Raw genomic sequence first — 16345 nt, 5'->3', positions numbered from 1 at the left:
ACGCCCGCCCCAGCGCCTAACGTCACGTCCCGGCAGTCACGTGAAGTCCACACCCTGAGCCCCAACGCTGGGATTAGAGTCCCGTGCTTCAGTCTACGGGCACCCAAGGAGATTCCCCTAGACCCCGCGCTAACCACTCCCCCCCCCATCCCACCCCCACGTATCTTTGCAACCATGCTCGCTCCACTGCTGCTATCGCGGATGCTGATGCTGTGCGCTTCAATGGGGGTACTGCGGGTGATGTCGAGTCGCCCACACCGCCCCCAAAGTTCCCCGAGGACCCCTCTGACGGAGACGCACGACCTCGGTGGATCCGAGTGGACGGCGGAGAGTAGGCAGGGCGGAGTGAGCGTCAGAGCGACGGTGCCAGGCTGCGTGCACCAGGACCTAATGGCAGCAGGGATCATACAGGTGCGTGACACCTGGGCTGGAGGAGAGACATTTGGGGGGTGGGGGGGGGGTCAGGGCAAGTGTTTTCATTATTTTTTTCGTCTCGATTTTAACACATAATTTCGTTTGTATTGTTTTTCAATTGTTCACGCTATTGTCCACAATGTAAGGGGCCGTCCATAAATTACGTCACGCGATTTTGGACGATTTTTGACCCCCCCCCCCATCGTCACACGGCGCCACAAAAAATCAACCCCCCCCCTCAAATATGACGTCACAAAGCTCTGCCCCCCCCCCCCAAAATAAAACATGCTTCAAATCGCCTTAAAGTATTGTCATTGTAGTGCGCCTTTAATGTGGCGCTGCACTCTGATGTTGTAGGAGAAAATATTTATTAAAAAGTCTAATTAAGTAGAACGTGTTGTCTATATTTAAAGTTGTGTATTTTGATGTGACGTCACATTTCTCAAACCCCCCCTCGTCACACATCGTCTCAAATGCCTGACCCCCCCCCCTCCAGGTGCGTGACGTCATTTATGGACGGCCCCTAACATGTCATACAGGAATTTAAATTAAATATAATCAATTTTTATTTAAGGCTTTCGTGACTGCAGGGATTCATATTCTTGGTTCTTTCGGTAAAGTCACGTAGAAGGGAAACAATAAAATAATAAAAAAAACAAGAAAATTTTCAAATTTTCTTGCTGTGGTTTTCACACCTGATGATGATTGCTTGTGTTGCAGTCGAAACGTCGTGAGAATTTTATTGTTTTATATTTTTATTATTTTATTGTTTCCCTTCTACGCGACTTTACCGAAAGAACCAAGAGTATAAATATAATAATTTTACATTTTCCCAATTGTGTACGAATTGTGCTTGCATTATGCCAATGGACAAAGTTCTGTATCCATTCCAATCTCTCCTAAAGCAGGGCAACCCACAGTGGAGTATACAGAGCTTCTTTCGAGATCCCTGCAAGTGACCATCTCTCACCACACATTAGGAAGCAACACTTTGCCTCCCGCTCTGTGATAGCTGTTCAACGTGTGACAGTCAAGCCAATATTTTAATTTCTCATAGTTGGAAATTTAGGCAAATGAAATGCAGAACCACACGTAATGATGTTTTGTGTGTACGTTATTGGGGACTGTGCTGAGGCTCTCAGCTCACAACGCTTATATTTAAGTGCAATTTTTTGCAATCTTATGATCTAGATTTGAAGTTTTCGTGACTGCAGTGGTTGTCCCACCTGATGACGGACGCTTGTGTTGCGCCCGAAACGTCGTGATTTAATTTAATTTATCTTATACCTGCGTGACTTTACCGAAAGCACCAAAGAGTATGAATCTTATAATCATCGACTCTTATGCACATAATTCGATGCGTGTATCATAAGCATAATAATCGAGTTTTAGTCAAATCGTTAGATATCAGTCTCTCACTAACGCATCATTCTTCCAACTTTGAACCCCGCCTTCCGCAGGACCCCTATTACCGGTTCAACGATGATGTGTACCGCTGGATATCGAGGCAGGACTGGACTTACCAGCGCAACTTCACCGTGCCGATACCATTACAGTGAGAACAATTCCGTCCTGGTTACCAACCACGTGTCGAGTTAATTTAAATATAGTGGTTTAGTAATCGTGAAACATTATACCCACGGCACAGCACGGGTAGGGTAGTCAAGACAGACAAAGAGGGCACGATGAGTCGTTGATCAGCAGCAGGAAGAAGCGAGGAGCAGCGGGCAGGATGGGGCGAGAGGGAATGACTGAGCCAAGATGTCAGGGATGAGAGAGAGGGTCATGAGAGAGGGAGAAGAGAGAAGAAAGGAGCAACCAGAAGTGAGCTGCACAGGGCAGGCGGCCCTGGATTTCTCTTAAGTCGACTCAGCCTTAAATGAGTACCTGGTGCAATGCGCAAACATCAGGACGTGGGAGACGATGACAGTTTGGTGTCGCGGTTCTGGCCACGCCACCACCCCCTCGTGTACCGTGCCAGTCTTATAATGGATGGGTGCTCGCTAGCAGCACGTGCCCTTCACGGTGGGGGGATCTCTGTGTGTCGCAGGAACCATAAGAAGGCGGTGCTTGTGTTTGAAGGGGTGGATACGGTGGCAACCGTCTCTCTCAACGGGGTGGTGCTGGGACGCACGGACAACATGTTCATCACCTACGTGAGTACTGGCTCCTGCTGGCTGTGGGGGAGTTTTAGACGTACGTATGTACGTTGAACTTCTATCGCACCGTACAAAGCCAACCGTCCTAGTCGGGAGTGTGGGGGAAGGACAACAAATTAAACACAAAAAGCAGTTCTCAAGAAATTAGCTTTAAATTTAAAAATACATAGCTCCAGCGACTGCCTGGTTTCAGAAGGAAGAGCGTTCCAGACGGCCACAGAAGCGCATCTGAACGTGCGCAATGCGGTGACCGTCTTTATTCGATAGGCAGCCAAAAGCTGCTGCTGCTGCTACAAGGATGAAATGTGTAACACGCTTGCGCGCGCACCACTGCCGGAAGCACTGGTGAGGTTATGGTGTTCACGGAATGGCGTGGATGGGACCACCATCGTTTCCGCCATGAGAGAGAAATTGCTGAAAAGTTTCAGGTGTTTCTTTTTGTCAGCCAGTGGTGCGTGAGTTTGTATACAGTGGTGAAGTATGGTCAAACAACCTATTGTGAAGAGGCCTTAATCCAGCACTGGATTGACACAGGGTTGTTAATTACTTTTAATTATTCCCATAAATTTATAATGCTTGTTTACTTACTGAGTCTCATGACTCTTTTTAGGAGGGTCCTGTCAAGTTGTCGGAGTTGGAGGCGATGCTTGAGATATATGTATAATCCCTGTTGAGTAACGTGGGCAATTTAACATCCACAGTGAAGCTAAGTACATTTTATTTTTTTGCCACTCAAAGCGCCATCGCGTACTGAAACATAAAAATAAAACAACGTATAAAACGAGAAAAAAATCTACGAATAAGGCACCCGCAGTAATAACCAGGGTAGCCGCTGGATTCTAACCTTTAACCTCTGCGACAACAAGCGGCGAACGCGTTACCCCTAGGCCTGAATTAGCTTCGGCCGATGTAGCATTGCGGCTATTACATTAACCCCCCTCTGGTCTGCGCACCTGTAAGGCTCACAGTAATGACATCACCTTTACTCGATTCAAGACCAAAACAGGAAGACTTCTTCACAATTCTGGCAAATCGCCTGCTGAAGCTGGTTTTAATCACCAGCGAAACGTCGTACTCAAATTGTATATGTTGTGGGCTTGCACACCAATACACTGGTGTGCTGAACTAGTAACTAATTGGCGCGTTCTATTTACGTGACAAACCTTACTAATTGGCTGCATCGGGTGGCGGCGGGGTTAACGACGCATTTACATTTACACGAAGGCGGCGTCCGCTACTCTGCGCGGCGCAGGAATTTGTGGTGAGCGGCCTGCTCAAGGAGGGCGAGGGGGCGACGAACTTGCTGACGGTGGCGTTCGAGTCGGCGCCGCGCTACGCGTCTGGACGCGCCGACGAGCACCCCGCGTGGCCCGTGCCCCCCGCGTGCCCTCCACCCGAGCAGCATGGCGAGTGCCACGTCAACTACATTCGAAAGGTGAGCGCAGAGCCTCGCTCGCTCGCTTCCCTTGTTCCACCTCCTCATATGCGCGCGCGTGCGTGTCTCTGCCTGCGCCACCTCTGCCAACACCGCCACCGTCATCGCCTCCTCCTGCATCACCTCCACTGCCAACCACCGTTGCCTCGATTATCACCACCACAACTGACATCAACTCCTTATTTGCCTCTACTAGCACTGCTGCCTCCTCCAACGCAGCGGTGGCAAGATGTTAACTACCTCGCCTGGTATACAGGAGGTTGTCGGGTTGATCGCAATCTTGAAGCCTGTATATTTGGAGTTTGCATGTCTCTCTCTCTCTCTCCCCGTGGTCGTGTAGATTTTTCTCCTGGTCCTCCGTTTTTTTCCTCCACATTTAGAATAAGCATCAGGCCTTCAGAGTATTTGGTTGCTATTAATTCTGACATGATGAGCCACTTCAAGGAGCTATCATTTGTGGCCAGGTCGCTTCTGAAAAAGAGCTATATAGCTCAGTGGGCCTCTTGTATCGCTGGGGCTGTGAACAGGAGCAGTGCTCGTTTGGCTGGGACTGGGGCCCCGCTTTCGCCACGCAGGGCATCTGGAGGAGTGTGCGCTTGGAAGCCTACTACCTGGCACGCCTCCTCGACCTGGCCATCATCCCTTCTCCGCTCGGTGAGATGAAGAAGCCGGCGGACTTCTCCCCGATGGTTGTCTCACCCGCAGCCCGCTCACCCCAAACGGCCATGGGAGTGCGTGATATACACGAACGTCAGCCGGCACTGTTTAACAGCGCTAAAGAGGATTGTTAAATGTTGTGGATTGCTCTCCGAGCACATGCTCGTTCACGTGACAATGACATTTGTTCGTCTGGTGGATGAGAGAGTACGACACACGTCGGCAATTTACTCACGTGGCGATCTGACCAAAAATGTATTATGACCCATTGTATCGGTCGCAAAAGCATACGTGTTAACAAAAATCACGTGCTAGGTTGATTGTTCCGTAGTGGATCGATCTGCTGCTGCCGATGATGATGATTGGTGACAATGATGATGAGGATTGGTGATGATGATGATGACCACAGACGGACCGTGGGGACGGTGGACCCTGGAGCTGGAGGCGCACGTGGATCTGCTGGGAAACCAGAAGGTGGAGGCAGCCGTCAGCGTGTCCGTGCTGGAGCTCAAGACGTCCTTCTCCTACAACGTGTCACTCTCGCCTGGCACCAGCCCCGTGCACGTCTCCTTCCCCCTCGCACAGGTGTGCCGCCGTGCGCGCGTTAGCGGTGGCGCAGCGGTTTAGCGCACTGCGCTGTGAACCCGACGACCCGAGTTCGATTCCCGCTCACGGCCAATAACAGTTGCGAATATTTGAACCAATCCTTGGCCTTCCCTAGGTTGTCTCAGCCTCGAATGAGTAGCTGGTGCGGTGTGTAAACATCGCCACTGGAGAGGCAAGGACGGCCGGGCGTGGTGCTGGCCACCCACCCCCTCGCGTGCCGTGCTGGCCTTCATAGGTAATCACTAACAGCGCCTGCCCCAACATTCTGTTATGGTGACAGGGGGGATGGATCTTTGTATGTGTGTGTGTGTGCTTATACATGCAGAACGGAACAAACCTGAAGATGTGGTGGCCCCGAGGGGACGGAAACCAGAGTGGTTATCACACAACAGCCCAGATCTTACTCGACGGGGGTGTTATCCTGGCAGCAGACACCATGGTGAGATGTTCACACTTCGTTTGTCATTACCACACACACGGCTGGGGAAGCGAGAAGGCCACGATGAATACCAGGAATGTAATGGTTTGACCACAATCCCGATTCGATTAATCGTCACCAAATTTTAGATTCATTCTTCGTGTGAAAAAATGTGCTTGCTTTTATGTGCCCAGTGGACAAAAAGTAAGTAACAGCTTGCTTCGGTTCTAATTTGCAGTTGTGCATGGGTGGGGCTATCGATTATCATTTGATGCATCTGCCATCTAGCGGTAGCAATCTGAAAAATGTTATATTGCTTTTGCAGATATGTGTCACAGTCAGGCCCCATTTATCACGCAATGTTTCACAAATTGGCGCAGACATAGAATTAAAGGGTAATTAAGGTTATCATTACTTTTGAAACATCCTAATATGTTAGGCATGCAAGGGAGTTTCCCCCTTTGTAATTCAATAAATTATTATTCATGGCCGCGATTCGATTCAAAATGATGTATTTACTTTGCAATGTTCCATCAGAAAACCCTTGTCCATTGCGGGGGTTGCTTTCTTGAAAATCGCCGCAATCGGCAAATCTGCAATCCGCAAACCCCCAGGTGCAAATGGGAAAACGAGGGTTTGGTTTACGGTTCGTAATACAACACCCATCCCTCCTTTTGTTTTATGTTACCCAACATCAACCCAAACATGAAACAGAAAGCACTTTGAATGCTAAATATTATTAATATTTTCTCGTGTTAAATATAACTTTTACGGTAAATGTATAGAGTGAAAACAAATGATGTGGGGAAAAAAAGCGCGCGGCTGAAGCTCACTGCCTCCTCACTGGAAGCTGGGAGCACCACGTGACCTGAGACCCGCGATGGGCCACTTGTGAGACAAGATGGAGACAAGATGGTGGCGTGTGTTCTTCAGCGGCAGCGTCATCGCGAGCAGTACAGTTACGATGCATTCAGGAACCTCGCGGTCTCGCGGTCAACCGCGAATGGTCACGCCAAAGTGGGCACGATCGGCGAACTGTACCTTGATGCGTTTGGGATTCTTCAAGACGCCCCTCAACGAGATTCTCGCATGAATCTGCAACCAACAACGTAACGAGCCGGGCAGACCGAATGTAAGCTTGCGTCTATTCTTGTTATGTTCCATGTCTCCCACCCTGGCCACCCCCCCCCCCCCCTACTCTGCACGTGTCGTTTGGCAGGTTTACTTCCGCACAGTGGAGCTCGTGCAGGAACCCGTGGCGGACTCTCCGGGACTCAGCTTCTACTTTCGCATCAACGGGAGGCCCGTGTTCCTCAAGGGCTCCAACTGGATCCCAGCAGACTCCTTCCACACCCGTGTCACCCCTGGCCGGTGGGCGAGCCCCCCCCCCCCCCGCTCCACCTCGACCACGCGCCACTTACTCAGTGTCGTGGAGGACGGCGATGCGCTTATAGACACCACACTATTGAGAAGGGACATTTCTAGAGAAAACAACAGTTAATGTTTTCATTAACATTTCACGTCAAAGCCTCGACGTGACTCCCACCAATCTCTGTACACTTTCAAAACTGGTCATCTGAATTTTTTTGTTTGTTTAAATATTGGAGTCTCATCAGGATCAGTCGATGCTTGTGTTGCCCAACGCTCGATGCTCCTGTTGCTGGATTATCGATGCTCCTCTTGCTCGACGCTCCTGTTGCTTGACGATCGACGCTTCTGTTGCTCATTGATTAATGCTCGTGTTGCTCGATGATCGACGCTCCTGTTGCTCGACGGCCAAGCTGCGTGTGATGGCATGTGCAGGCTGCGCGATCTGCTGCAATCGGCCGCGGACGCGAACATGAACGCCCTGCGCGTGTGGGGGGGCGGCGTCTACGAGACGGACGCGTTCTACGAGACGTGCGACGAGCTGGGCATCATGGTGAGCGCCGCATCGTTTGCGTTTGTAGGAGGATGCATCTCGCAAATTTACAAACGAGAAGCAAAGAAGGAAGCCCCCCCCCCCCCCCACGTTGCAGATCAGAGGTGGGCGGCAGAGTGGCGTTGTGGTAATCCTCGTGCCTCGCAGCAAGAAGGTCCTGGCCCAGTAAGCGTGCAACGTTGGGCCAGCGTCGGCACGTGTGTTGCAACTATGGACCAACAATGGCCCAGCATGAAATGTTGGGGGTGCGATTCCTGACTCGGCTCCATGGGTCTTCTCTGGGATACACGGTTGCCGCCCATAGCTTAAAAAAAAAATACATTCGATGGGATTGCACACACAGCAACATCATCCCCTGCTGCTCCTTAGAAAGAGTCTTGAGACTCAGTGATGCTTTTTCAGGTAAATAAATGGAATAATAATTATTATAATCGTAGATGGGGAACCTGCAACTTTGGACCGTACCCAGCCCGTGAGTTAATGTTGTATTCCCTGTAACCACATGAGGACTGCCACTTCGAAACAACATCCGTCACTACATGCATCTTAGCAGTGCTCGAGGAGAATTTGTTTGACATGACAACGCTTTTTATAACTATAGCCATGCTTAATCGCTTCTTTCACTGCAAAGCTCATAAGTCACTGGGGCAGTTTTAGGGCAACCATGGCTAGCAGCGCATTTGCTATGAGCAGCTACAGAGGAGGTGCAGAGTGATAAAGTTGTTACATTAATAGAACAAAATCATTAATCTAACGATAAATATTGGTAATTCGAGAAGCAATACATGGTAAATGTGTACGCTCTATCCAGATTGGACACCGCCATTTTTCAAAAGGTCAAGTGACCTCTGTGATCTTATTGAGTTGGATATTGCCATTCCAGTCGCTCACTGTGGGGAGCACCGATCAGATTTCTGCAGATTTGGTCAATCCATTTTTTGCTACAATAGAAAACGGTGCAGCAACTGTAGCCTGTGACATTTGCCAGCCACGATTGCCCTTTGTCGTAATCTTTACAGCCATGTCCCATCTCCACTCTGGCAGGTGTGGCAGGACTTCATGTTTGCCTGTGCTCTCTACCCAACGGACGCCGACTTCCTGAGCTCCGTCAACACCGAGGTGCTGCAGCAGGTGAGACTCGTGACACGAGATTCCACAGAAGTGGTAGTGGAGTATGAATCCTTGCAGTCACGAAAGCATGAAATCGAGAATTAGTGGAGCTAGGTTTCTCTTTAGCTGTCTCTGAAAGGTTTACGATGTGTTTTCGGCACATTGATTGCAATGGCCTGCGTTCTGCTCCCATGTGCATCGGAGATCTGAACAGCACAATTGCGAAAATCTACGCAGTCGCATGTCTGTGTCAGGGTTTGAGCATTCTCTTCCCTTGTGTGTGCGTGTGTGTGTGTGGTTTTCCTCTCAGAGATGGAGAGACGCCTTGACTTAGATTTTTTTTTTAGCAGGTAAAGCCCACTGAGCTATTAGCTCTGTTTCAGAAGCGACCTGGCCACAAATGATAGCTCAACAAAGTGGCCTATCACTTAGAAATGTACAGCAGCCAAATAATCTAAACTACGTTGAATCTAAATGTGGCGGGGAAAAACCGGAGCACTCGGAGAAATATCCACACGACCACGGCGAGAACATACCATCTCCAAATGTATCACAGGCGTCCAGGGTCGGAATCGAGCCCGTCACCTCCCGCATACCAGGCGAGGGAGATAACATCTTGCCACCGCGGCACCCCATCAAGTAACCGTGCCAAAATCGCAGCCCGACTGACGACGATGACCGTGCCGTTCAAACGTTTTCCAATTCCTTTCACGAGCAGACGCGCCGGCTGAAACGCTTCCCGAGCGTGGTCGTGTGGAGCGCCAACAACGAGAACGAGGCGGCGCTCGCCACCAACTGGTTCCACATCCCGGCGGGCGACTACGCGCGCTTCCACAAGGAGTACGTGCAGCTCTACGTGGGCACGGTGCGGGCAGCCGTGATGCAGGCGAGTGGCTCGAGCTTCTGCAGGCTGTCCGGTTTCCGCCCACACGGTGCAAAATGACACTCGTTTTTATATCGTTTTATTTAACGTAATGGCCAAGCGTCTTCATGTCGCAGGAGGTTCGGGGCGTGATTTCAACGTCGGAAATGTTTCCACGCCACATCCAGTATACCTCTCGTTTGGGCACCACGGTGGCGAGATGTTAACTACCTCGTCGAGTGTACAGAAAGTCGTGGGTTCGATCTCAACCCTGACGTCTGTATATTTGGAGTTTGCATATCCTACCCGTGGTCGTGTGGATTTTTCTCCGGGTCCTCCGGTTTCCCCCTTCACATTTAGAGAGAAGCGTTTACAGTATTTGGTTGCTATCAATTTCCACTTAATAAGCCACTTCGTTGAGCTATCATTTGTGGCCAGGTCACTTCTGAAAAAGAGCAATATAGCTCAATGGACCTTACCTGATAAAATTAAAATAGTTTATTTTTTTTAAATATATGGCTGTTGCTGCTACGAATATTCATGTGCCGCCTACTTTCTACCAGTGACCCGGAAAATATTGAGTGAGAAACTAAGGAATTGCATAGAGACACGTTGGCTCACAATGAACCCATAGACTCACTTAAGGACCCATAGACTCAATGCATATACCCATAGACTTAGATAGGGAGCCATAGAGTTAGATAGAGATCCGCGGACTCAAATATGTATTCCAAATATTGCAGTATCTCAAGACCCTGTACAGAAACAGTGGGGATATATATTATAGAGAGAACGAGGCGATCGATTTTAGGCAAAAGTAACCAAGGAAGATCTTGCAACTGAACAGGGCCGGGGAGTCAACAGCACAGGCGGCTGGGGACCAAAAGTTCCATACCATGGTGGCAACAGTGGAGAGCCACGTGACTTCCCACTGAGGACGAAAATCTCTGGGTGCCGGTGCGTTCATCCCCAGTGTAACACGTAGCAGTAGTCGTAGGCTTTCACGACCAATATTATTCATAATAGAGGTTTTTTTTAGGTTATATCGCGTAACTATAAATGTGTTGTTTAACCCGCCACCACCCGACAGCCAATTAGTGAGGTTTGTCACGTTAACAAAACATGCCAATGAGTTACTAGTTCAGCACACCGGTGTGTTGGAGGAGTAAGCCCACAACATTTACAACGAAGCGTTCATCCCCTCTCTCTGCCGCCGTCGTCGTCGTCGCACGCAGGAGGACGCCACGCGCCCGTTCCTCGCGTCGAGCCCCACCAATGGCGCCGAGTCGGAGAGCGAGGGCTGGGTGGCACGCGACCCGTACGACACGCACTACGGCGACACGCACTACTACGAGTACGGCGCCGACTGCTGGGACTGGAGCCACTACCCACGCGCGCGCTTCGCCTCCGAGTACGGCTTCCAGTCCTGGCCGTCGTTCAGCACGCTGGCGCAGGTGTGTGCCGGTCGGGCTGTTCCAGGTGCCAGCCACATGTATGTATTTTGAACTTCTTTCACACCGTACATGCTAATCGGAGGAGGTGCGGGGGGCAGGACAACAAACAGCTGAGGTGGAGGTGGGTACTAGGGGCGCGCCGCCGCCATACTTTGGAAGTTGGGGTTGTTCCCAGCGGTTATTAGTCACGTGGCAGATGGGTGCATGTTCATACCCGCACCTCATGATTAGCACAGTTTCCTACGTACGGTGCAAAAGTTCAACATACATACACGTGCCCCAGTCGCCAGAGAAGTGTGCACCACGTGTAGCTGACGCAGTATCATGCCGCCCCCACTTCGGGAATTTCAGTTTCACTTTAAGAATGCCGCCACTGCGCGATGTCGAACGCAGGTATCGGAGAAAAGCGACTGGTCCTTCAACAGCTCCTTCATGCAGCACCGGCAGCACCACGGGCAAGGCAACGAGCAGATCCTGCAGCAGATCGCACGCCACTTCCCCCTACCGGCCACCGGCGATCCGCTCCGTGCCTTCCAGCTCACCCTTTACCTGTCCCAGGTGCACAACGTTCGGACGGAACAAACTCCGCGGGACGATACGGACGAGGCGGCGAGACGGCGTACATTCCCTTTTTTCGCATGCTATCGCAGGTCATCTAATTCATTCCACCTCACTGCGCTGCCGTGTGTAGTAGAGGCGGCGCACATGTCAACGCGGCACCAAATCAGCATGCCGAATCTATCCGTAGCCGGATAAATTAGGGGCTGCCCGTACCGACTCGTGTTTGCTTGCAGGTGATGCAGGCACAGTGCGTAAAGAGCGAGACGGAGTTTTACCGACGGAGCCGGAGCGAGGTGATCTCTGGTGAGGGCCACACAATGGGGGCGTTGTACTGGCAGCTCAACGACATCTGGCAGGGAGCTTCCTGGTCTTCCCTGGGTGAGTACACATTGTGTACTATGTAGAGTTACTACCATGGTGTATCGGTAAACACACCCATCTTGCAAATACAGAGGTTGCCAGTTTGATCTCCCCCAGCATGGCATTTGAAACAATGCGGAAAAGCTGCTTAAATCCTTCTGCCTCTGTCCACTGAGCAGTACAAATGGGTACACAACAGTTAGCCAATCGGCAGGTCGCATACGCTGGTATAAAATATGGGTACTGCCACCTATTCCAAGGCGCCTGGCCAGCATGAAAGCATAGGCCGAATAGACCGGGAGCAAGTCAGGGCTTCACCATTCTGGCAAATTGCCCGATGATGCTGGATGTAATTACCAGCGAAACGTCGTACTCAAAAATTGTAAATGTTGTGGATTCACTCTTCGACACACACTGGTGGGCTAAAGTAGTGAACTATTTGTCTTTTGTCAACGTGACACTTTTTTGCTGATTGGCCGTGTCGGGTTGTGGAGGGTTACGACACATTTTATGAATAACGCGATCTAACCCAAAAACGTTTATTACGAATAGAGGAGTTCTCAAGAGCTTCCTCTCAAGGAGGCCCTTCTATAAGCAGTGGCATGAGCAAGTATTTTGTAGGGCTGCACCTTTATCTTATACAACGTACGTAGCATCGGACGCTCGTGCATGTCTGTGCACTTACGCTGTTCGTGCTGGCGCTGTGCTCAAGAGTACGGCGGCAAGTGGAAGATGCTACACCACTTTGCTCGTGACTTCTTCTCGCCCGTGCTGCCCATCGGCTTCCTGGACGGCGGCGAGCTCGTCATATACGCCGTCAACGACCAACTCTTCGGCCTGCACCTCGCCGTGCGGGTGCGTGAGAGGGTGGCCGCCCTGCGTTACTCATTCCCAGGGCTTAATCTCTCACTGGATGTTTTCTGAAAAAAAAAAAAAGCACGTGACTACTCTTATGTATGTTGAACTTTCGCACCGCACGTAGCCAACCGTGCTAATCGGAGGTGCTAGGAGGACAACTCGTGGTGTGCCGGGTGTGGAAATATGTATGGATCAGGTTGAAATTGAGCCCTGTGTATTTTCCTGTAAAGATGGGGAAAGGGAATTTGTTTATGTTCAGCATCATCATCAGGCACAGCCTGGTTTGGTCCACTATTGAATGATGGCCTCCTCTCCTTGTTATCATCCTTATGTTTGTAATTGTCGTCATCATCTGTGATCTGTCCACTGCTGCATGAAGAATATCCCATCATCATCTGTGATCTGTCCACTGCTCTTTGAAGGAATCCCGATCATCAATAGCAGCAGCAGCAGTCATGGTCTATCCACTGCTGGTTGAAGGAGCAATGAGATAACCTAATTCTCTGAAGTCCAATAGTGATACCTCACCGACACGGGGAATCCTTCACCCAGCAGTGAATAGACGACAGCTGATGACGACAATGATAATTGTGACGATATGGTCTCACACGCTCATCCTCTCGCCGTGCCCTCGGCGCTGCGAACCAGGTGGAGGCGTACGCGTGGAGCAGCCTGCGGCCCGTGTGCTCGCTCGTCGGCGCGTCCTCGTGGGTCGCGGCCGGCAGCGCGGTGAGAAAGCACCGCGAGCCCATCAAGATGCTGCTCGCTCGCTGCACCGGCTGCACGAGGCAGCGCTGCGTAGTCACCTTCCAGCTGCAGGCGGAGAACGGCACGCAGGTCGGCCCCCGCAATCACGTCTTCCTGGCATCGCTAAAGGACGCGCAGGGGCTGCACGCGCGGCCAGTGAAGGTGAGAATATTTAACACAATTCTGGTTGGCGTCTGATGAGGCTGGTTGTAATTACTGGGGCGAAACACCGTACTCGAATTGCAAATGTTGTGGGTTTACTTTCCAACACACCGGTGTGCTGAAGTAGGAAATAATTGGCTGTGGTTGCGGGTTTAACAACACATTTATATTTTTGGAATCTAACCAAAAAAAACCTCTTGTGGAAGGTAAGTATCTCTATGACCGTATTCTTTTTTCATATTTCAGGAGACCGGGACATTCAGAGTCAAACCGTACGTTTGGTAACTTTAATTGAGTGCGGATTGAGATTTGCGATGAAAACAAATCCTGGACCATTCCGTTGTTGCACCTGTGCTGGCAGAATGTTAAAAACGGGGATTAATGTTTGTGCCCTTGCCAAACTGCACAGAAGAAAAGTGTGAGTTATTCAGTTTTTCACCTCTGGTGGTATGAATGCAAGTGAAATTAACTTAAGAAAAGTAAGTATAGGCTTCGGCAGAACACGTCGTTAGAATGGATGATGAATAGTGGTCGAAAATAACAACAGTGGCAGCCAAGTGAGAGAACGCATACAAAATCGTCCAGCATGGAGGTGGAGTGAAGAAATCAGCTTGCTTTCAGGTGCTGGATGGATTGTTGTTATGGCTTTGGGAGGCCTTCGTTCTTCAGTGGATCGATCATGGCTGATGAATATTATGAAATGGGGATGGCGTAACAAGACATGACACGGTGTTATGCGGGATTTTTGTTTTACGGCACAGGTGGCAGGCGTGAGTGGCATGCCTGGTTCGCCGGTGGTGGTCACCCTGGAGGCAGTGGCAGTGGCTCCCTTCGTGTGGCTCGACGTCGGAGCCATCGCCGGCCGATTCAGTGACAACGGGCTGCTGCTCACGGAGGGCACACGCAACATCACCTTCTACCCGTGGCAGGGCACCACGGCCCGACACGTTCAGGAGGCCCTGACCGTCACCTCACTCGCAGACGTCGTACAGACATAACCGCGGGGAGGACGCTTAAACGGTCGCTAGATTGCCTATAAGCAAGAGAAGTCACGAAATTGGCTTGAATTAAAATGTAAATTCTTTTGGGGCTGAGAAATTTGAGACATTTTCCAACATGCTAAAAATATAAATCATTCAACTTAACAGCTAGCCAGTTGGATTTACTGTGATTTATGCACTGGTTTTACCATTTACCATATTTTCCTGATTAGAGCTGTATATGATCGGATGGAATTCAGCACTAGTCGCACATGTCTCCTTCAAAGGTATTCACTGCATCATGAATGCTTTTTCTCAACAAGAATTGTGTTTTTGTCCCGCGCGGAAGTGTGCTTGGAACCTTTGTCTCAACGTGGACCTATTGGAACGGGAAAGGGTTAAGCTTATGCACACAAGCGAGATAATTTGTGGTAACGAAAGACTGAGGGATGGTGACGACGTGGGGAGGCCTTAATCCAGTAGCGGATAGACCATTGCTGATGAAGTAAGGCAATATTCATGGCAAGGTGGTATTTGCTTTCTGCCAAGAGAGGCAATAGACATAAGATAAGTATATATAGGTACTTGCCGTAGGAATATGGACTTTCCTGCAATGGATCAGAACTGCTAATGGAGTAGGAGAATACTCTACCTATGAATTATTTATCTGCAATTTCGGATTGGTTTATACAGCACTTTGGTGTCTATTTTGGATTTTCATTCATTTTACAAGAGTGCTGGTGCAGTAATAAACCATGGGTGTCAACTCGAGAATAGTAATGCATCGACTCATAGATTAATAATGATTCATAAGCTCACGATATGTGCACTGAATCGCGTGTATATGAATTCATGTTTTCTCGAATTGTGCGTGTTGTATGTAATGGGTTAATGTAGCCTCGGCAGCTACTAACCATTCAACATGTAACGTTGGAGTCTGTATATATGTTGAACTTCCTTCGGGTCAATGTTGGGTCAACGTTGGGATGTGGCTGAAACCGTTGGCTCAATGTTGGCCCAACAGTCATTGTTTACTGGGTTGTGGCCTCTACATTTACCAGTGTTAAAACAAGAATGAATTCGCGAATTGAATCTTGAAAAGTGGTTGAATGGTTACACCTCTAGCGGCACCTACCAAGACAATTATGAATTGTGATTTGTTTCATTCCACCTTCGGTATAGAATTGACCAACTATGCAATTTACTGATTATGCACTGGATTAAATCAGAGGAATATATATTCTGTATCTGCAATTTGCATGGATTGTATATATGTTTTACACATAAGCATTGCAGATTTAACGTGTCATTGTTTTTGACTTTGCACTGTGCTTGCTGTATGGTACTTTTCAAAATAAATTCATGACTTAGTGTTTTTGTTCCACTGTTCATAAATAATAGAAAGGATTCCCTTTGCCACAAAATTTCCCATGGTTATTTCGCTACCTGACCATCAACTAATCAACCGGAATGCACCCGATCTCATCATATCTCAGAAGCTAAGCCGAGATTTGACCCTGGACAGTGCTAGTATGTGCGACCACCATGTACAAGCAGGTGGCCACGTGTGTTGCAAAGCTACGTGGTGGGTAGTAGAGGGCAGTGTAATAAAATCCGTTGTACTGCACTCCTATGCATCCG

At 49.5% G+C, this 16345-nt stretch overlaps 1 protein-coding gene across 2 annotated transcripts; it reads left to right on the top strand.

Moving 5' to 3' along the window:
- On the top strand, window positions 1-16075 carry MANBA (mannosidase beta). 2 transcript variants are annotated; one of them, XM_032969434.2, is made up of 17 exons: window positions 1-411; window positions 1875-1969; window positions 2465-2570; window positions 3826-4008; window positions 4536-4662; window positions 5075-5250; window positions 5597-5710; window positions 6909-7060; window positions 7493-7610; window positions 8655-8741; window positions 9439-9606; window positions 10818-11036; window positions 11430-11594; window positions 11831-11975; window positions 12670-12812; window positions 13464-13724; window positions 14486-16075. In XM_032969434.2, exons 1-17 carry the CDS (start codon window positions 175-177, stop codon window positions 14720-14722), a joined length of 2733 nt encoding a protein of 910 aa, XP_032825325.2. In that variant the 5' UTR covers window positions 1-174; the 3' UTR covers window positions 14723-16075. The 2 variants fall into 2 exon arrangements, with proteins under 2 accessions (XP_032825325.2, XP_032825326.2); XM_032969435.2 differs by lacking the exon at window positions 1875-1969 and having other exon boundaries at window positions 284-411.
- Window positions 16076-16345: the final 270 nt, after the last annotated feature.

The sequence above is a fragment of the Petromyzon marinus genome, chromosome 41, assembly GCF_048934315.1.
Source record: "Petromyzon marinus isolate PM22_M1 ecotype Great Lakes invasive population chromosome 41, UKy_Petmar_22M1.pri1.0, whole genome shotgun sequence".
In the NCBI taxonomy this organism is placed as follows: Eukaryota; Metazoa; Chordata; class Hyperoartia; order Petromyzontiformes; family Petromyzontidae; genus Petromyzon; species Petromyzon marinus.
The sequence above is the reverse complement of the archived record's forward strand: the minus strand, read 5'-3'. Positions and strand labels throughout refer to the sequence as shown.

Bases quoted from the DNA above. Each gene is read 5' to 3' on its own strand.
- MANBA (XM_032969434.2), top strand. From the start codon at position 175: ATGCTCGCTCCACTGCTGCTATCGCGGATGCTGATGCTGTGCGCTTCA. The intron at 7,611-8,654 runs GTGAGCGCCGCA...CCACTCTGGCAG, and splicing joins GCGACGAGCTGGGCATCATG to GTGTGGCAGGACTTCATGTT. The intron at 12,813-13,463 runs GTGCGTGAGAGG...GCTGCGAACCAG, and splicing joins GCCTGCACCTCGCCGTGCGG to GTGGAGGCGTACGCGTGGAG.